The sequence below is a fragment of the Pungitius pungitius genome, chromosome 12 (genome assembly GCF_949316345.1).
Source record: "Pungitius pungitius chromosome 12, fPunPun2.1, whole genome shotgun sequence".
NCBI lineage: Eukaryota > Metazoa > Chordata > Actinopteri > Perciformes > Gasterosteidae > Pungitius > Pungitius pungitius.
This window is the reverse complement of record NC_084911.1, coordinates 14,686,261-14,709,287: the sequence shown is the minus strand read 5'-3', so window position 1 is coordinate 14,709,287 and position 23,027 is coordinate 14,686,261. Positions and strand designations below refer to the sequence as shown.

The following is a 23,027-nucleotide window of genomic DNA, read 5'->3' as shown; positions in this document are numbered from 1 at the left end:
TTAAAGCTATACAACAACCCAAGCAAGGACATAGCTGCAACCGCAATCATAAATGTGAGCACAGAGGAACATCTGAAGGAGTAGTGTCTAATTGAGCAAAGAAAGACGGTTCTCTCTCTCTGTGTAGTCTCTCGGTGCTCTGCTGATGTTTCTGGTCCTGCCTAACGTGCGTGTATGTGCCTGACTGCGTGTCCTCCTCATTTCTGGTTCGCTGACGCTCTGCAGTGTGCTCAGTCCAAGCAACGAAGGCTTAATTAGAACACCAACAGATCACTGATAATGCAGACCGCAGATCAGTGTTCAGCTTACCTGCCTGTAGACTAGCACAACAAATCTCAGATTGTTGCCCCTTACAACTGAAGGCTGCTCTTAAATAAAACTGTTTTGTTTTAGAGGACTATTGCACTGCTGCAAAGGTTTAAGAACGGACTCTCATGCATTCCTCTAAGCAGGGACACTTGGTGGTCTAAGCGAGTAGTCTAGCTCGTGGATCCGGCCTGACTTCCTTAATTGGCCCCTGAATGCAGCACCACTGAGGCGAGTGGGTTGTCCAACAGATGGGGAGAGGTCAGTCCGCTGGAGGAAGCCCACGTGTCGCTCAGATTAGATCAGGCCGACACAGCGTCCCGATACCAGCGAGCAGCGTCCGTCCCGCGAGGTGAAGCAGAATCAATGCTGACACGTCCACGCGGTCAGCCAGGGCGCGCGCCGCACGAGTTGGAGAGCGCACCGCGTGATGCGTTTGAGGGACGGGGTCACTGTGAAAGTCCACCACAGCGCGGGGAGGCGGAACACCTGGACCTCATTTGGAAAGGATGTCGCTGCTGAAACAGCGGGGGAGAGAGCTCGAGCGTTTCGACGGATTGTCGCTCATTTACTGGTACGTGAACATGTTTGACTTCAAGAAGAGTGCAGAACTTCATGATGATTGTGCCAATGATCGCTTTGCACAAATAGAAAGAGCGCACGAGCGCATTGCTCACATCAGCACCGGGTTGGAGCGCCGTGACGCGCGCTGCACGGATCGGATTTTTGCATATTATAATTTTAAAGTGGTGTTTGCCCTGGTAACGCAGGGTGGTGGGGAGGATGACACGCGGGTCAGATGGAAGGGACTTTGCCTCCTTTTATTAGTTGATTGATTTACTTAAATTCTGCACACACATATTGTGTTGTTTCCTCATGCTGCCGTAGCACCTGTATCAGTCGATCCAAAGCCTGCTGAAGCACATTCATCCTTCACAGCAACTCTGCATCATATGTGCAGCAAGAGAAGTCATTCAACCCTGTTGGCATTTACATTTACATAAAGAACACGAGGTAATGCCAGTGGTTGGTTGACGATTTTTGTGCAATATGGATTTAAATTACACAATATTAAGCATATATAAAGCCACGAACGGAAGCACGCCTGCATGTCCAATGTAAGAGATTCCCGCATTAAACTAGCTACATGGATGATGACATGTGAATGATCCCATAGAGGTGGGGCGGTGGGGGAGGGTCATTTGGTTCTGGTGGTCTGACCTGAGGGGAGGAGTCAGTCCGCCGAAGTGCTGAGTGGATGGTTGGGCCAGCCTGTGGTGCTTAAAGGCAAGCCGAGGAGAGGTGACATGACAGTGTGTATTAGCCGTCTTTGCCACGAACAGAACCCCCCCTAAAGTTTCCCTAATGATTCTCTCATCCCAGAAGTTACCAGAGCTCTGGGACTACTTTCTGATTTACATCTCAGGAGCCCTAGAATTTAATCCTGACTGCAAAGACGTAGACCTGGGACTGTTTCCTCTCAGGATGAACCCCACCATTAAGACCAGGTAGGTGTGACGAAGGGAGAGCCGTGAGGAGGGATGCTTGAATATGCCCTCTTTGGACATGACAAAAGTTCTGCAGTGTTTAGAGAACAGGAGAATGGGTCATATTGAACGCTGTTTTGCAGCTCATTTGTTCAGTTCTTAGCGTGAATAATATATTCATTGTCAATGTATTCGGTAGTTGGCTTTTATTTATGCAGTAGTACAAAAAAACTTCATAGATAAGATAGACAAATTGATAGTCAAAAGAAAAAACAGATATTTTGATTAATTGTCTTAAACATATTGGATGGAGTGTTAGTTACTGAGCATTACCCTGCTCATTCCTAAAATGATGGGTTCCTGATTAACATCTTATTACTGAATTTACATTGATGCAATTAGTGGAAAATACAATGCCTTCCCTGGCTCTGCAAAACCTGTCACTCAAAATGAAAGCCAAGGTTGATTGGACCTTGTGAGGTGCTTTGGCTGCAGTAGTGTCTGTGAGAGCATAATGACTAACCATGAATAGAAAAGACAAAGGTAAAACGATGTGAAGGAAGAGAGCACTGGGCCTGGTAACGGACTGCAGTGGTTCCTGTGTGTGGTTCCTGGTCTACAAAGATGATATGCAGCAGTACCGGTTTGGGGTTTCTTTTTTGGAATGGCATCAATCCTTCTGTGTAGTTTATTGTTCACACTAACTTGTTATGAACCGAGAGGAGTCATGTGGACCGCCACTCATTCATTGGACAGTTTTGGTGATGTCATCTTGCATCATCAGTGCTACATGCATCATAGTCCTGTGACTGAGCAGGTCATGCTGCACTGCACTGACCCTGATTAGTTCTATTCAATTGAATTCATTTTATTTTGTATAGCCCCCAATCTACAGGCAAAGTGTCAGACTACAATGACAAGCAAGTTTTCTGCTGCACTGTTGAATTCTTTATCAATAGCATAATGACATTAGACTAGTTAATTGATGTCCTTTCTGTAGAGGTTTTAATAGAATTCATTGTGTTCTGAAACATTTGACCAACATGGAGCCTGAGCCCACTGTGCAGCTGCCACAACACAGTTAGAACTGGATGCTGAGACAGTGAGAAAGATGGTGTGCTGGTGTGTCAAACGCTGCTCCTTTTTCTCTCTCTGTCTCTTCCACTTTAAGTCCATATTGTGCTTTGCACGTTGGTTCTCGGTCAAGACTGATGCATTTGACCCAATATTGTTCAACTTCAAAATCCAGCCTGTCAGTTTCACTCACCTCCAGTATGATGGAGGTAGGTTCCTGCTGTGACACCTTTGTATCATTTGTCCATCGGGTAACTCGTGTTCTAAAACCTCAACTGTCTCGGGTTGATAACTTTATTGCTAACTGACAGGAGGGAGAAGTGTAAAATAACCGGCGTTATAGAGACTGAGGAGGACTGATGGGGAGCAGATGATGGCTGGCTGTTGACTGGTGAAGCTACGTGTGGAGAAGGGAAGCAGGGGGGGAGGCGTGGATAAGAAGGTGGAAGTGTAGCAGCAATTAGAAACAGGTCAGTGACTACTTATTGGAAGCCTTCTGGGAAATTCACCCTCAGAGGTCAACATAGGCATGAGTATTCAAGGTGGAGACATCACGTGAATGTATGGTGATCATAATGAACAAAATGTAAACATGTAGACTATAAGCTCTGCATGTGTTTATTATGGTAATTACAAATAACAACTAACCTTTTACTAAAATCCATTCATCCGCCAAATAACAAATGTGACATATGCGTTGTGCTGAGTTAGCTAGCGTGCAACCAACCAACCAATGACCAGCCAACAGTATGGGCTGTGTGGAATTTGACTGATTACCTATTTGCTGGCTATCGCTTCACGATGCTAAATTAAAAGTTATCCGAAAATGTTCCGAGCTTCTGCTATCCTGGTGCAAAGAGCCCATGGGTCAAAATGAAACTAACACAGGTCTTTCTTCGTGAAAAAAATATTTTTCTGCACAAGAGTAACAGGGGGGGATTGGGCGGTGTTTTCGCGTCCTATTTGCCGCGCTGACTGATAATATGGGCGGACGAACTGGAAAAAAACCAGACACTCCGCTGCATTAGAAAAAGTCCCTTCTAAATAAAATCACATGATGAATTTTTTTAATTTATTTTTTATTTTAATTTTCCCATGCAAAGGCCCGTGACCCACTACAAACGGGTCGGTCGCGACCCACCAGTTAAGAAACACTGCTGTAGATGTACAATGCTAAGAGCTTTTCTTTGAAACTAAAGATAACACAGTTTATTTAATATACAAAATATTTTGTGTCCTTGACTTGGTGTCCTGGAGTTCATTTCCACGGTGGAAGTGGCCACAGGCTGCGACAGAGGTGGCAGGTGTGACGGGATGCACATTGGTGGGTTATTTACTCGACTCCTGTCTGGTATTCAGGCCTCTGGTGGCAACAAGCATCACTTTGGCTCTGCTGTGACAGAGGGAAACAACATGGTCTCATTAAGTCACCTGGCATCAGCATCTCTCCCCACCTTATCTAGGACACATTGTTATGATGTACATACGTCCTTTGTTTGTTTCTTTCATTTTTTTGGAAAGGAGAGCAACCAGGGGTAATCACAAAGCTTCATCACCTTAAAAATGGCTCCTAAGATGCAGTGATAGGAGGAACTCAATGACTTGTATGGTTAGGGTCTGGGGGTACAAGGCATTGCGTACTAAGAGTCTCCTCAGTCAATAATTTAATAAGCAATAAGAATTTGCTAAGAAATCCAAACAATAGCAATGGTCATAACATTTTGCACAACGTGGAGACAACTTTGAATACAACGTTTGGTTGTCTGACCTCTTTAGAGCAGAATTTAATTGACCCTTCCTTTTCACCATTTAGTCACCATGAAGTGCAATGAATACAATAATAAAGATGATTTTTATCCTGTAGAATAGTTACCACACTATCTTGCACTAACGTTCGACAACTTCTGATATTACTTCTTGACCTTTAACCAGCAGGGGGTCATTTGTTTAGACCACAGCTGACAATGTAAACTATTGACCAGACCCTTATGTGCAAAGAAGGACTCAACCCAACCAATGAAAAAGTGAAAATAAATGAATTCCAGTATAGAGAATAATGTTACATTACATGTCATTTAGCTGACGCTTTAATTCAAAGCCACTTACATTGCATCACAACCAATGTTGTGCCTGAATGCGTTCATGAACTCGTTCATATTTTGGGCGAACGTGAACTGAACGTACTGTAATAATGCCCGATGAACGTTACTGTGAACTCGTTCATTCTGGTGTCTATTCTTTCAGGTCAATACGGTGCCAGATTTCTGTAGAAAACACACCGTAAACGCGCCTTAATAAGTAGCGGAAAAAACACCCGATCTGGCAACACCAGCCACCAGTGTCGCACCGCGCATGCGTCATCAAAAAAAAAAAGAAATGCGTGGAGGCGACAGCTGCGTGTAGCAAAGAGGCGGCGTATAATAATTTAAATGAGTTTTATGAAGTTTCTGACAAGGTTGGTGAGGATGGGAGGAATCTGACCTTTCTTTGCAAACATTTGCACCTTAATGATAACTCCTGTTTTTATTCCTTATTTAAAAAAGACCATTTAAGCAGAATGTGTTTGAGAATGTACTGTAGGGGTGAACGCTGCAGCTGCTGCTAGTGTGGAGTGAATGGACAGCAACATTAAAGCAACAAAGGGGAAATGCTGTCCCCTCAATGCTAATGTAAACCCTGGTTGGATAAGGATTTAAAATTGGATATGAAGATTAAATCTGATGCATAGCTTCAGTGTTAAAACTGATAAAATACTTGCTGTCTGTGGTTCTGGGCTGTGGCCATAATTTAGAAAAATAATAGCTTGCAGCAACATATGGAAAAAAATGAACTGAACTAGTTGCAATTTTGAACTTAGTTCAAATATTTTGAAGTTTGAACTATGAACTGAACTAGTTCATTTTAAAATTTGTGAACTGAACTTTGAACTAGTTCATGTCGAAGTGAACTTTCCCAACACTGATTATAACCCATGTGTTACATTTTGCTTGGGGAGCATTTAGGGGTCAGGTGTCTTGCTTAGGGACACTCAACATGGCACACAGGGCAGCCGGGATTTGAACCACCAAACTTGCGGCTCCCAAAGCATCACACTACTCCATGCGCCACCATCGTTTGTGTGTATCTACATGCAGTACATGCAGTACATGCAGTACACAGGCAGGCAGTATATACCAGCTGTCTACCAATCCTACGTGGCTTCACTCTCAGAGACGCAAGAAATCAAATATATATTTTACTATTAATGACAAAATAGTAACGCACAGTAACTTTAACCTGATTACTGGTTTGGACGTACTAACGCGTTAGCCGCGAGTGCTCCTTCACATATGTGATTGTCCCCCCCCTCCCCACCCCCGCCAGCCGATCGTCAGTGGCCCGCGTTGGGACGAACTGGGCAGTATCTGGCCCAAACCTGAAATGAGTTTGACACCCCTCTCTTAAAGGTAGGCAATACTAAAGTTAAAAACATGACAACAGAGTAGATGCTGAAATACTTCCTATGTTACTGTGATCCAAATGACCGGAACCAATGTATACATCCAAGTGAGTTGGATTTGTCTGTGCCTTAATGTTAGGGCTTTAACTTTGTCAAGGGAACCTTTAGGGTTTGTGGAATATCTCAAGGCTTTTTAGAAATATGATCCACCATTTACACCCAGGACTAAAAGGTCTATGTGGCTCTTTTTCCCTGTAAACTGCTGCATTGTTAACTTCCTCCGTGGATGTCACTTAGATTCTGCAGACTCTTAAGAGACACTTTGACAATCAGCTTCGCTCTTCCTTGTCAGGTAAAATCGATATGCAGTAATGGGATTCCGATTGGCCTCTGATTGACTACTCTCGTCCCCGTTCCCTGTGGTCACCATCGATTGGCTGGGAATGACTTCTTTGGCTTTGATTTGGAAGGAAGCAAGTTGCTGACTGGATCTGCCTCTTGGGAAGTTTGCTTGTTGCAGATTTGTTTCTTTCCCACTTTGCCTATTGATGTTTCCTTACTTAGCTGAGTGGTCTGATGGGTCTATTTAGGAATGTCAGGAACGCGTCAGACCCTTGCCCTGATCTTTCTCTTCATTTCACTCGGATCATGCCATTGTGCTGCTGGTGTGTGACTTAACAGACAAGTCAATGCCTTTCAGTCAACTGAAGGCTAATTAAGTAATAAAGGAAGCAGTCTTTCCCACTGCTGATGGTTGATGTTTGTTGTATGTTGTCCTTTTGCTTTGCTTTAGTCATCTATAGTGGTTGTTTGCACACAATTCTCATTAGTAGCCAACAAAACATTTCATTATATTTGACTGACAGACGCCACGGAGCACTTTGGAATCCGATGAGTTGGGTGTGAGACTTGCTTTGTCTTGCGATGTGGACAAACGGGACATTCTAGTTCTCCTCAGAAAGTCTATCTGCACCACTCCTTAGTGCATGGCACGTGTAGTATTCTAAGGTAGTACATTGTGTTAACATCAAGCTTCCTGCTGCCGCTCAGGCCCCTTTCATCCTGTTCAGGGTGGAACAGGGTGGCACAATCCGCAGTGCGCTGTCCACCATGCAGAAGTAACGGACTGATTTTTAACGGCTACTCTCCGCCAGTTTCTTTTGGCATCTACAGTATATTTCGGAATATATAACAACAGAACTGTGGTAGATGATCATCTGTTACTGTGGCTCAGTTGCACTTCAATAAGCAGACTGGGGTTCGATCCCTGGTTATATGAATGTCAATGTGTCCGTGGGCCTGACACTTACCCCCAAATTGCGTAAGCTGTTCCTTTCGGGTTAGGGTGGGAATGTTACGTCGTGGCACCATGTGTCTCCTTTTATTTTTTGTCTTTTTCCCCTAGACTAAAAAGGTGGATGTAACACAATGCATATGAATACATTCATTCATTCATTCATGAATACATTAATACATTGCGGCAGCAGTTGTTGCAGAGAGTCCAAGCAGTAATCTTTTCTGGATATGTATGTTATATGTCATATGTTATTTAATTGAGTCAGTGAGCCACATCACGACTCCTCTATGTGTCACGGATACTGGTACCGGAGTACAGGAGAACCCAAACGCACGACTCGGACACGATGGACAAGACAGGGGGGGTTTTAATCAAAGTTCAGGCAGGGTCCAAAACAGGGAGATCCGTCGGGAGGCAAACAAGTCCAGAGGGGCAGGCAGGTAATCCGCAGGCAAGGACAGGCAGGGTCAGAACCAGGATGGCAAACAGACAGGCAGACAAATCCCAAACGGGGCAGGCAGGTAAATCGGGGTCGAGGAACAGACAAGGTCAGGATCGATGTACACAGGATAACTAGGGAAACGCTGGAAAACTTGGTGAAACACACAAGACAATCTGGCAGTGAGCAACAGAATGTGACGGGCTTAAATAGTGAGTGACTGACGAGGGGAGGCACCACAGGTGAGGGTGAGGAGAACCAGGTGCAGGAAATCAGGTGATGAGGTGGGAGGATCTGAAATGACAGGAGAGTTAGTGAACATGCAGTGGAGATGAAAAATAGACTGATGTGAACATTCAGTGAAGATGAAAAATAAACTAGGATGTGGACGTATGTGTGACACTATGACAAATCTAAAATTGGAAACATCACATGTCATTTAGCTGATCAACATTCCAGTATGATTCAATGCAAAAAAAGGTATCAAACACACATTGTTTTTTTTGCACACATTATTACTTCAACATTTATTCCGTTTACAGTTTAACAAGGACATCTTCATTCAATTTAGTCTATTAATATCTATCTATCTATAATATTCAGTATAATACAACATATAAATAACATATCATATAAATACAATATCAAATAAATATATAATAAAAGGAATAATAAATAAATATATTATAATATGAATATATGTATATAAAATGTAATAGAACATGGATATATATATATATATACACACCTATGAACCCAGTTTGTTGGGGAAACACTCGATCAGTGTGTTGAGGAAAGATCGACTCCAAAGCCCCCACAAAACTTCACACAATGATTATTTTGGATAAAATGTGCCTGTTTCCATCCACGTCCTGGTTGTGTGTCCTCACCGTCAGCCTGTGTCTGTCGTCCAGCTGGCCATGTTATCCTTCCCTGTCACAGTGAGTCATCCGTGTGTCACTGGTGTTCTCTGTTGTTTTCTTATTTTTATGTGTTCATGCTGTATTCGCTTCCTGTTGATTTAAAAAGGGAAGCCCAATACGGCGTAAGTATCTAGCTACACCTTCCAGGTGTAGCGGTCTCTACAGAAGCTTCCCTTTCACGCCAGTCCGTTGTCTGATTGTGAGGTCAGGCTGATCTGGTTCATCTAGTTGTTTTACCTCTGGTTCTTCTCTCAAACGGGTCTTGGAGGAGGGATTTTACCAGGTTCAGGTTCGCTCTTCTTGGAAGGATACTGCTGGTGTTTGCCATGGCCATGTTGTTAAAACGGCTCCAAGGCTGAATCTATTATAGGACTCCGATTGGCTAAATTATATGTCACTCATTTACATCTTTAATCAGTAATCTTTCTCAGAATCTTAAATTCTTAGACCTGCCTCTTTTGGGCCTGGCCCGAGCCCAGCTGAGACATGCAGAGAGGATGTGCAGGAAAAGCATATATTTTGTGAAGCTATCTTATTTTATAAATATTACTGGGTATATTCCGTATTTCAGAAACACAAATAGACAAATATAGACAATTGTAAAATATATTATTAATCTAATAATAAAAAACCTATAATAATTTTCAATGGCCTTCTATTGGCCAGCCGCAACTGCTGACTGCTTTATTACTTTACGGTAAAAACAGCTAACACACTAGAACATCTAAGGCCACTGGCATCCAGAATCAGAATAAGGAACTACCCTCTACCATACTCTCTCTGAAAATCGATGTGTGTGTGTGTGTTGTTGTAATGGTCACAAGAGTAGACACACGTTATATAAACACAAGTGCATTTAACGTTTGTCACGTTTAACTGCAGGGCCAACAAGGCCTCAAACCAAATCTGTGCCTTGCTCAAAGTTGACGGATCAACAGCTTTTAACATCTGTGTTCGGCTCTCAGTGCTTTTCAAGCTTTCTCACTTACTTCTACCAACACAACAAACTCCATTAGGTCTCGACATCCAGATGTGGATCTATTCTGCACCAGAAGGGAGAATCAGTAATAGCAGAGACTGATGATTAAACACAAGTCAGCACACCTCCAACAATTTGTCCTTTACCCTTCCATCTTTCCTTTGCTGTGCTGAGGAAAACACTTGCATTGTGCCAACATGGCAACCATTTCGCTGACCTGTGAGTAACAGTCTGGCTAAACGCTTAGCTCAGCACCAGTTCCCCATCTGTGCTACCAAACATACATACAATGCAGTTTAATAATGATAACCTGTGTTTGTTTAGCAGATAACACGGCCTACCTTACACTGCTGGGGGGTCCCTGGACTCCTTAAAGTTTTTCTCGATTGCTTAAGCACGATTTTGATGGTTTTTGTTTACACACAGTACACACAATTAGCACACCCGCAATTCAAATTCACAAAACACCTCAGATCCTTTGCAAAATGAAACTATACACTAATTTATCAAATCCATATTTTGTTACCGTATGACACACACACACACACATATGACTTTATTGTGTTTGTACCAGTTACACACTGCTGTTGAAAACCTTAAACACTTATAGCAGCTACTTCTCATTAAAGTAGTGTAAGTGAAGTGCAAAAACATCGCCCACATTTGCACGACAATACAGTTTTACTCAGTCGCTTTGGTGCGATTTTCACATCATCCCTAACATGTGCAAAATAATAAGGGCATTTCTCAGAACAAGTTTATACAAACTGCAATAAACAATATATAGGTTTAGTGCTGTCTCTACACATCCAGACGTTCCTGTCTGTCGGCCCACATATTGATAATTGGATGAACTAACACTTTTGGATGGATGAACTAACACTTAACGCATTCCTTCATGAGTGAGGGTCAATTTCACCTGTACAAAAGGTCTTATAGAAATGTGTAAAACTATGCTTGACAGTTTATGACAAACATTTTGCATGTAATGATTTATGGAAGAAACTAATGCCTAGATGTCAGAGAACCATCTCCTATATTTTGATCAACATGACATGAGCAATTGAAAATGTGGAAAAAATCTGACACTTGTACATGTTATCAATTGCAATATGTACAAAGGAATATGAAATTCCTTTAATGATGTGCACAAGTAACTAGATGATTTGGAATCGGTACTAGTATCAAGAATTGCATCTTTTGATTTAAGAAATGCACTTAATCGACTGAGAAAGACAAAACTGTAACACGACAACAGCTGCGGACACCCCCACGCTTTGGTACGGGCTTACGTTACTCTCAGTCCACAACAACAGCAACCCGGAACTCGTCTTCCTACCTTGACACGGAAACACCCGCCTCCCCTGATCTCCCCCAATCACTGGCCAGAGTGAGGGGACTGACGTGACACTGTACGGGACACACACTCCTCAACAATGTCTCTACAATACATACAGACCAATGCTGCAGACTGATGGAAATATAGTTTACTGTCTTTTTTTCCATATGCTCACATTAGTCAACATGTCCAAATGGAGATTAACAACAAGAAATAAGTCCCGGTTTTCATGCATCAGAGAAACATAACATTTGTATCCAGTACAAAAGAAAAAAAAGCTGAAAATACAGAAACAGAACATGTCTAGCTGCATCTGGCCTTATGGCCCTGTTTCTTGTACTTTCCCCCTCACCTGCTGCATGTTATAGGTCTTAAACCTGATTGGTGTGTCTCCAACCATGTCTAACCACTTGGGTGGGTGTGGTCATTTGACAGTCAGTGCTTTGGAGTGCAAGGAAGGGACATCTTATACTTGTGTGTGTGTGATGTTTACAAGTGTGTTTAGTGTTTGCCACTCACTGTGTGTATTATTTTGCAAACAGTGTGAGGCTGACATTGTCAATGGTGCAAATCTGGGCCGGGTTTGGCTCCTTGAGTGTTTGGATCATTGTGTAATACTTTTGATTCAATTTAGGGCTGCACTACTCTGAGTGTACTGTAGAGCAGATGTTTACCAGATTTTCTGCTTGACGGATTGCATGGCAAACAGAGACTTGGGTGAAGCTTTGGAAATCATGTTACAGTACGAGAGACAATGGGAGAGAATCCGCTCCGGTACCACTGGTGTAGGGAGGTTCTGACGTATATTTGGATTTTTCTTTATTCTGTATAAATAATTAATTGTTCTGACACCTCAGGTTCCTATAAACCAAAATATACATCTTTTTGAACACTTCATTTAAAAAAGCCTATATATTCGGCAGATGTAAAGCATGCATGTGTGAAGTTTTGATCATCTGAGTTCTTTAATTTAATAATAAATTTTTTTTTTTCATTATTCACTTGTTATATGTTTTTATTGGTGATATGATCTTTTTCCATTTTCCACAAACTTTTTTTGTTTTTGTTTTTCAAATGTTCAAAACCTTTGACCTGGATTTGGCTGCATACACACGTGTATGTTTTTAGTTTTTTCCATTTTCTTTTCAATAATTACAACCTGTTTGTCCAAGATTTGCACGGTCTGTTCCATTTTCGAAATATGGGTTGGAAAATAATGCTTTTTTGTTTTTAGTTTTTTCTTATCTAATTCATAAATTAATCGAGAAAAAAAATCCACAGATTATCCAATTATCTAAATAATTGTTGCAGCCCTTATTCAGTCGATGTAAAACATCTTCTCTTCACTGAACCTGCGGCAGCTAAATCTCATCTATAGAGGGCAGCCTTGTAACTAGAAACACTGAGTAGTGATTGCCATGTCTTAGTTTTTGTCCTTTTTAGTATCACTCCATCATCGGCACACACCCTCCCCCCCCCACACACACACAGTCACGCTCACACAAGAGCTATAAATGTGTGGGTTTGCAAACATGTGGGCCTCTGTGATTGGGTACGGGCTCGTTTGATTTCTCAAGGTGGATTGGATAATCCCATAATCTGATAACGACCCACTATGCAGATTGAGGTTCTGGGGCAAATGGTTGTTGCCATGGCTGCTGAATAAAAGAAGATAATAAATCGGTGTAGGATGATAATGTCTGTGTTTCTGTGAGTGTACGTTGGGGAGTGAAGTCGGGCTGAAATGTGCAATCAAAAACAGCTTTATTGCCCAGTCAAATTCAACCAATTTTCCTTTAGTTTTGGTTGGAAATGATCATAGAAAAAAGAAAATACAAGTAATGCAAAAGTCAAGAATCTTGAACATCAATTAGAAAATTGTTGTTATAATATATATATATATTTTTAAAATAAAAGGATAAAAAGATTTTAAATGGTTTTATTAATTATGTCAAATGTCTTCATAACAAATAAAAGAAAAGTTGTCCCTTTCAGATACCAACTAACATGGCATCCACCGCAGGAAAGGGCTTTGATGCCAGGAATGTTACTCTTGTGTATACCTGTAAAATGTATCATAAGGTATAAGGTATACATGTAAAAAGGTTTCTACATGTAAATGTCATCATGCAGGCATCTACAAAGCTAGAAGAGGCAAAACATCATTTTACTCTAAAACATACATACTTCACCCTTAGTTTGAATTTTGGGATTTTCTAACAAAATGAACTACTCTGGGAATCTCCAAAATAGTACAATAGTACAGTGTTCATTGTAAGAAGCTTTCTTGTGCAAATATGAAATATTTCTTTCCCACTAAGCATAAAGGCACCAACCCATCACTGTGTGGAGCGCCTACATGTATGAAACAACAACCTGGAGCCTCTGTAGCACAAACCAAGACAGCAAACTTCATATGGATTTCACAATAAAAGCCCCTGGCTAAATACCTGTGTAATCAACACTGGGGAAAAAATAAGGAAGAAATCTGTCAAAGAAGGTTTAAGGGTCCTTTCTCTAGCATTAACTTTACATTGTGGCAGGATTTAAATGTGTTTAATTCATATGGCAGACATTAATAAAACATAATAATATAATAACTAATATCTAATAACAGACAAAATACAATTCTAACACTAGTCATGAACACATATTATGAACCGCTAGGTGCTCTTCTGCTTAAATCCCTAACACATCACCTGCTTCAAAATAAAAGTATTTTTAAGGACTAGAGTTTTTATTTAACCCCAAAGCACATTTACAAAAAAAACTAAATGCACAACCAGAACTGTGAAGTCAGTTGAAGTCGGTGCACCCTGCTGCCTTCAGTGTTTTGGTTCAGGTTCAAAGGAGCGTTCTGTTCTTTAAGGCCCCACAAAGATGCTTTGAAGAACAGCTAAGCTGCTCTCGGTATTAGATTAAAAAATGCAGGATTTCACATGTTATGTAATCCTGCGGCTGATCAAAGTAAACACAGGTCAACCAAATCAAATACTCATTGAGAGAGTTTAGGTGGCTTGCCAGTTGAAAAAGATGCAAACAAGCCGTTGACAAAGGAAAGGCTTTAAGCTCCTGAGAGAGTGAACGATGAGAGGAACAGCACGCTGCAAATATTCAACATGAGGCTGGTTTTCTTGTATTGAAGGAGCAGTTGAATCAGGACGACTTCATTCCAATTCCAAAAAAATGTATTCAGCTGCAGACCGTGAGCAGTAAAATATGCATCTACACAAGTGATCCCCCAATACTAGATCAATGTCATTGATATAGATTAGTGACGGGAAACAATTATGATGTCGCAAGTTTTTTTTTTCACGCAACAGCAATTTTAAGCCCGCCTCCAAATGCTCTCATTGGTGGAGACGCCTGATGACACCGATTCCAAACCAGTGTCAAAGGCAAATTGATGTTTTTGTGTTTACACAGGCATAAAGTTGACCCCTTTTGGGTTTGATAAAAACAAACCAATAATTGCCAGAATGGATGGGTGTAAACATACAGACAAGTGGTAACTAATTAGTGTCCCTCTCTTAATGAGACAAAAGGTTTGGCGTGTAAGGCAAATGATTCGACTGTAGTGATCAGTCAAAGTAAACTCCCTCATCAGGAGGATTTTACACAGAGCAGCCTCACATTCAGCTCTTTTGTGTGTACTTGTAGAACTACGTGGGTGTAGAACTTTATTCGGACCATTTTACACTGATTGCAAATGTGTTACTATATATGCACACACAGACATCCATCTAATTAGAGTAGCTCTTGACACACCAAAGAGTTTGTCAATGCAATTTGTCGGCAGTCCACCAGGATGTGTGAGTCTCTAATGAGACAATTCATCAAACATCTTTGCAACTCAATAGTTTCAGATCATTCATGCTCCCTCTCCTGCTGGGTGAGAGTATTTACGTTTACAGTACAGACAATACAGGATCTCCTACATACACAATGTCATGGAGAGCACTTAAGAAATCAAAATCCTGAAGGCATTCAAGCTGCAGCCCTTCAATGTCAGTCGGATGCGTCTCAGATGTGTACCAGTCTATCATGCAACCTCTGGAGGATGTCAGCCTCACTGATTCCTAGGGGGTGGATAGAGAAACAAATAAAACATGACCAAAATGGAGCAGATTTTTTGGTTTGTTTACTGCACCCAAAAGGACAACTTCAAAATCTTAAAAAGCTCATTAGTTCACTTTAACGGTAATGATAACTTGACCTCAGCCATCTCTAGTGGCTAAAATCAGCTCACGTCGAATCAAAGGCTTACTTCAATCAATCTTTGAACGTTACTTCTTATGGTTTGATATTAAATTCATGTATTAATTAACATGTTTAAAAAAGCAAATATTTCCAAACAAATTACCGTTGAAAATGAGGGTGACATTTGATCGGCTGCATGTTGAAAAAACACATTTGAAAATCCAGACACTTCAGGGGAGTCCCAAAAAACCCACACCCAAATGTGGAAAATCCACGCACAAAAGCATACAAAGGTAAACATACACTTGTAATGTATGTGTGCATTGAAACATATTTGTGAATAGTAAAATGTCGATGTGCACATATTAGTGTGTCTCTCTATCTGAGACTGACCTCATGCATCCCTAAATATCTCTGTGTCAGAGGAAGTAATGCTGCATTCTTCAACGTCTGTCACTTTCTCATCCTGTCAGTTTTACATGTTCCTTTTTGTGAGGACAATCCTTTTCCATGTGGTATATGCTTTGGCAGACTGCACATTACATCCCGTCCCATAGCTGTCAGAAAGGGTTTCACCCTTCAACAGCTGTATGGTTTTGTGGGCTTGATGTGACATTATTTTCACCAACTGCAGAACAGTCAGAAGAAGCCTCCGCACCTTGATGTCATCAGCTAACTCTGGATAATTATGGTTCAACATTTATAAGGCAGACCTCATGTTTTCAACCAAGATACTTGTACAAGCTAACACATCATCTTAAACTTGTGTACTTTTATAGCCACGCTCAAACTCAACAATGTTTAACCGACCATAGGGATGCCATTTTGACGACAGACTGTACGCCCGTATATATACATATATATATATATAAAATCTATTAGAACATGTATATATATATATACATAAAATCTATTAGAACATGTATATATATACACATGTTCTAATAGATTTTATATAAATATATTCATATCGTAATATATTTATCGTTTAATATAACATATGTATTATATGATATTTATATTGGATATTTATAATAGTTCTGAATATTGTTTTATATATATATATATATGCAGTAATAATGCGTGCTTGATACCCTTTTTTTGCATGGAATCGTACTGGGATGTTGACTGAATCTGATTGGCTGGTCCTACCAACACAAAGCACCAGCTGCCACTGGTGTGGACACTAAGCTCCGCTGATGTGGAGTTAAACTGCATTTACTGAATGGACATCATTTTCCTTTCAACCCAACAATGAGTTCACACTTCTATTGTGTTTACTATGTGGCCCAACAGGCCAGTAATTCCAAAAGTGACAACATGTTGTCTACTGCAGCGTCATGTTTTACATTTAGCCAAGCTTACATCCATGCTCCAAAGGCTTTCTGGAATGTTCACAAGACGCTGGATTAGGTAAGAGGCTGGACAGCCTCCAGCTTCTTCTAATCTCAACAGCTGGCTAAACATCAGGAGCGTGGCCCAGCTTCAGAGGAGTCATCGGTGTGTGGGTGGAAATGGTGATGATTGTTATTGGGCCATGTTTAAAACCTCTAAATGAATCAATTACAGCAAGTCAGTTTACCACTGCAATCAAACTAAAAGACAAGACAAAAGCTGCATTCAAGTGAATTGTAATTTGAAAACATACTGCTACATAATATTATCAACTTTGCTATAGTGAATGTGTTAATAGTCCGATGTTGATTTGGTGTCCACTGACTGATGACAAATGACTCTTTAGCTTCTCAAATGCTCCACAACGTTCAACATCAATGGTCTCTCACTTTGTAATATAGTAATGGTCAAAGTTTACAAAGTAGGTAATATATACTATAAACACTTAATATCATATAAGTAGTGTAGGTGGAAGTTACCCTTAATCATACATATGTTTGCTGATTAATACACTTCCAGTAAAATGTAAACGATTTGCATGGATTATAATTACTACCCCCCAAAAATGTGTTTTTACAGTGTGTGTACAGACTAATCATCTTTAGGTATATTTTATTATATTTTATTAGGCTGGAGTTGTTACTGTTATAAAATAGGTAGTGTAGTTGGAAGTTACCCATCGTTTTACATTTGTTTGCCTATAAATACACTAACTAATACGAGCCAGAAAAAAACTAATTAAACAAAGATTAAATCAATCAAATAATCCAGCTTCAAACACATCAATTAATCAGGCTCAGCTAACAAATGTCATTTGTTGGAGTTAAAGCTGTTTCTAAATATAGAGTAATATATTGAATGTGTTGAGAGTACCTGGTGCTTCCTTTGCAGTAAGCGAGCCTGTATCTTATGAAGGCCTATATTTAGCACGTTGTTGTGCCGTATGGATTTGTGCGTATTACCCTTTTGCAATGAGCTTATCATCTCTTCCTCAAATGGTACTCTTCATATCTGCTCGGCAGCTGGTGCATCATACGAGGGAATATACAGAGCCAATGTTAGCAGCAGGAGTCACATATCCAGGCTTTCCACAACAACAGAGACATGTTCCAAAGATTGAAAGTGCCTCTGGGTTTTGCCAGGTATGTTTTCAACTGTTTACCAGTGGGTTAAAAGCCAAGTTTACTAGCAGATAGCAGAAAGGTATTATGAGGCTTCGCTGAGTTGATGTGCTTTTCTAGGAAATGTTTACATATATTTAGGTGGTAGTAAAAATGTGGTTATTGGTTTTTGGTTCCATCTGGACCTAAAGATCCATTTGAACAGCTGCCAGGAGATATTTTCTGTGAATATTCAGTGATTTGAACTGAACCGTGTCCAGTTTTGTATTGAAATGGATTAGATTGATGTGTTTGCTTTGAAGCTGTTTTGTGATAATGGGACTGTTGAGTCATGGACTTTGGGGGCTGGATGATGGTGGAGGCCTTAGCCGACTAGTATGTGGTGAAAATGGGTGTAAACAATAGTTCAGGGTGAAGAGGGAGACACACGGCATTCAGAGTGCTGAAACATGTACAGATCTAGAGGAGACATAACTAGAGCAGAGAATGATGATGTCCGTCTTCCTCAGTACGTGTTGCTAGCGTCTAAGAGCTTTCTATGCATATGAGTGGGTCCCGCTGCGCCCACCCTCTGATATGTGATTGTTCATTAGATCATTATTTACTGTTTTTTTAATCAAATAATGATTTGATTGATTGATAAAATACAATTGATATCTCCGGCCTGGTCTAGAAACCAAAAACCCAACTCAAGACCCACTACTGAGAGGCTTGACTGAAGATAATAATGCAAAGTCCTGGATCAGTCATTTGAGGATTAAAATGGAGAGCAGGGAAAGCATTAACTCAGCTCGAATGCTTGTCTGAGCAGATGTTGGTGCAGCGGCTGGCAGAGGAAGTGTTTCATTCATGTCCTTGTGAAATCAGTTATTTATTTATTTATTTAGTTTGTCAAGCTGTTGAATATTTCTCACCGCCATGTAACGTTACTTTCCTTCTAATACAACTAGTGCAACAATGAATAGGCGTGACCACCCGTCAGAGGAAAGTGACCGGGAGTCATCGTACGAAGCTCCCGCCACATTGTGAGCCCTTGGGGGTTTTTGGCGGGCTTTGGTTATGCAAGAGATTACAGTGTGAGTGAGGGGGAGATGTGGCAGCGCACACTGTGCTGAGCCGGAGTTCCACAGCATCATGTGGCTGCTCACGGAAGGCTGAAGACAAGCGGGCGCCGATGTCAACATGCCAACCTTCTCAGTCATGTACAAAGGAGCTGTCATCATTAGCAGGTAACACGGAGTGAGGGGGGGCGAGGGGGGGTGCGTGTTGTTGGAATGGAGTGTTCCCTCTGGGTGTGCTGGGGAGAGAAACACGTCTCTGCTTCTCTCCGCTGTGTTTCATGTCCTTTTGGATTCTCCAAATTCACTGTCCCCTTTCAAAAAGTTGCTCCAGTGATGTCTGGTCATGACTAGTGATGACGAAGGGTACATTTTATGATCAACTATTACCTTTGTTTATTTCTTTTCTTTTTTTTTAACTATAGAGAAATGTCAAATGAAGAAAAGCAGCAATTCTCACGAAATCATCAAATGTCTGACAGTGTTGCTTGGAATGGTTGATGGTTAAATAATAATATATGTGAATAGATACAGATATATTGACACACTCTTTTGTAACAGTGCTCTCACTCTAAGCTCAGCATGTTCTCATTAGCAGTGTTTCCCCGACAGCAGGTTGCTATGAACCCTGTGCATCTAAAATATTGATAATGCTCCTTGTCGTTCACCGCACAGGGAAGTGTCGATTTCTTTGTTGGGAATGTCTGAAAACTGAACACAATGGTTTTTAAAGATGCTTTTAGAAAGTGCTGCAGGTCGTCCTTACAGGTAAACATGCACGTAGGTGAGCATTGGTTTATCTATGCTATTCATTTGAATGAATTGACCAAATTGTAGACAGATAAGGAAGGTGGCTGAACCAGAGTAAGTCCACCCCTCTCCCCAAATCACATTACATCTTGTGATTCAAAGACTGTACATTAGACTATAAAACAAATGTTATAAACAAACAAACAACAAAACAAACCATAAATTGGTTTAAGATATGAATGTATTTTTGCTGTGCTGAAGTCATTGTTCTCTATCTGCTCACCGCCAGACAAAACACACAGTTAGAGCAGATATTTACCAACGATGAGGTCATTTGGGTCGAGAAACATGATAATGCAAAAAATTGGCCGAATATTAAATCAAGTATAGTATTTGTATCAGTGTACAAAGTGATTTTTTCATAGATCTGACGATATGGACTGAAGATATTGTTTGACTGGAGAAGTCAAACCGGTCCGGAGGAACCAACAGTAGTTCAGGTTGATAGACTGGCCGGGATGGATGTGTCTTAATTGAGATTTTAAGTTAGTTGTGTTGCCCTTTTTCTTTGCCACTGTTTTCCAACAAAGTCGACATAGTGCACGTCTATTAGCTCTCGTGTCATTCCACTTAAAGCCAAAATATTCCCACATTGCAGCTGCATATTCGATACCAAGTCCAATTGGACTTGTTTATCCTAATTGTCTCAGCTGTCCCGAAAAATAACACTTCATAACACAGTGGGTTCCCCTGTGTGGAGACGCTGCCTAAGCCCCGCCTCCGCTTTCGCCAATGAAAGGCAGCATGTTGGTGACATTCATTTGTATGAAACATGAATATAATATATTGCATCACCGAAAATCGCTGATCATTTTCATATATTGTGCCATAAGTGAATATATTGACTATCGCGACAGGCCTATGTACACCTCTGAGGTCTATTTCTCAAACTCAGCAAGAAATGGAAGACGGTGTCTATAAAACTGAAGGGTCATCAGATACGACATTGCTGGGTTAATATTTCCTACCGCTGCTATTTGCATGTTCGACGGTCTGAATTGTAAAAGTTGGAATTCTATACTACGTACTAATTGTATGCACCATACATCAGGCCCACTGCTTTGGGCCGGACTTCAGCAAAGTGGAGTCAGCTTTATGACCTGAGGAAGTGATTAGGTTACTGCGTCAGTTGGAAGTGCGTCTTCACTTCCTACTCCAGCCTTCCCCTTATACAGCACAAGGGCCAGAGTAAACTGCCTTGAGCCAACAAGGGCTCTTCATCTAGGAGAGTTTCAAGAGTTTAGGACAAACTTTGCTCTGTATTCATCACATGAGTCTGACAGTGACCTTCAGCCACTGGCAGGTGTAACCTGTGAAGGGACACCATATACAGAAGTCATTTGTGATCTACTTATATTCTCCTCTCTTTTGTCTCTTATCCCTCCATCTCTAACAGGACACTAATGGGTCCGTACGGAGTAGACAGAGCTGTTCATTCTATGGAGTTTACCGATTGTGAGAACGGCCTGGGTAAGTCTTTCTTCGGCAGAGGAGGATGCCCTCGATGTCATGTGCACAGAATGAACAACGTAAAAGATGTACAATATGTTCAATTCATGAAACAGAACTGATTCAAAGTAGTAAGCCAGGTGTACGGCAGGACCACTGCAGGGAAAACCACCATCAGATAGAACCACCATCCACAGAGGCTTCTGCAGAGGCTTCTGCAAAAGGCACAAAAACTTCAGCTGCTATCTGGCAATGGAGTCGGATTTTAAATAGCTGAAATAATTGAAGTCCTAATTTTAAATGGATTTTCTCTGCAGTGTAGGTATCCTTGTTAAGTACCAGAATGGTAGTCTAGCGGGAGAAGTAGGTCATGTGGCAAAGCCCTAACCCACTTAACTCAGCTGGGTTAAGCATGCAGGGAGCTGCTGTTGTTTTTATCCATGCACCATCACACTGGTGGAGCATAAGTCCCGCCCACCACAGAGGAAAACAATCGGCACCACAATATGACACCACGGGCTGAAACGCCCGAATGCCTGTAGCATCTAAAAAGTCCTACTTAGACACGGTATGCTTGGTACCCTATGTCTGCCAGGGGGGCAGGTGATACCAAAGCTCTGCAGTTAGGAAGCTATGTTTTAGCAGGCTACCGTAGTTAGCTAAGCCACTTGGGGACCTAATTGTGCATGCACAGCTTTCTAATGTATACTTTCCACTCCATCGCGGACTGATCTTGAGTGGTATTACAGTACAGTGTGGACGCAGCTTCTTTGATGTATTGGCTGAGTAAGACTAGAATTTTGAAGAATGGAATCAGTCAGTGAAATGCCTTACCCACCACTAACAATTACACCGGTACACTTTAACACATCACACTTGTCTTGGGAGCATTAAAGGACAAAAATATCCTTTCAAGTTCGAGGTGTAAGAAATGCTGAAGGTCTGTGTGTGTGTGTGTGTGTGTGTGTGTGTGTGTACCTGCAGCATTTAGGCACCACAGGTAAAAAGTAAAGGACATAAAGCTTGAAGACTCCTGTAGCCTGCACAGCAGCATAGTTCACAGTGAACATCATCTCCCTTGAATTGAGCTCAAGCAAGCAGTTTTCTGTCTGCTGATGTCCAGAAACCACACTGTGTTGAAGTAAATGTTGATGCTTCAGCTCTTTACATAATTTAAGATGCAAATTCAGAAAATGCATTACACTTGTGCAAAACCTTTGTTGTCTTACAAACGGGGGAATAACAACAATTCATTATTCATCTCTCTGTTACATAATGTCAATACATTATCAATGAAACCCTTGGTACCATTGATTCTAGAACCATGTTGATGTGATGGTCGGTGGTTCGATCGCTGGTCCCTGTACCTTACTGAATTCTAACTGGCTGCAGAAGGGAATGTTTTTGTGAATGTCTATGTCCCTATGAGCAGGTGGGACCCGCTGTATGAATGTGTGTGTGAACATGTTAATGCTGACCTGTGTTTTAAAAACCAGTGCTTTGAGCTGCTGTAACTAGAAAATCACTATATACGTGGATACAGTTTACTTTACACATTCAATCTAGTGATCTCCTTGAGAAGCAAACAAATCCTTGATAAATCTTGAACAGGATACAATGATTTGGAAAACAAAATTTGCATCTAAGGAGGTAAAGAGGATGTTTTTTTATATTATACAGACAAGATACACACTGGGAGGACAGTGCTTTG

The 23,027-nt window shown here is 41.1% G+C and overlaps 1 protein-coding gene across 9 annotated transcripts in view; it reads left to right on the top strand.

Annotated features, from left to right (window-relative positions):
• Window positions 1-516: 516 nt before the first annotated feature.
• The window catches only part of si:dkeyp-72e1.9 (syntaxin-binding protein 4), a 62,294-nt gene continuing 39,783 nt past the window's right edge, over window positions 517-23,027 (top strand). For 5 of the 9 annotated variants that reach the window (XM_037477137.2, XM_037477136.2, XM_037477139.2 and 2 more), the window contains exons 1-2: window positions 1,599-1,814; window positions 21,264-21,337. In XM_037477137.2, coding sequence (XP_037333034.2) covers window positions 1,672-1,814; window positions 21,264-21,337 — 217 coding nt within the window. In that variant the 5' untranslated portion in view covers window positions 1,599-1,671. Of the gene's footprint in view, window positions 881-1,598; window positions 1,815-19,012; window positions 19,229-21,263; window positions 21,338-23,027 lie in introns of those variants that run through there. The other 4 variants (XM_037477140.2, XM_037477143.2, XM_037477142.2 and 1 more) reach the window with 4 other exon arrangements.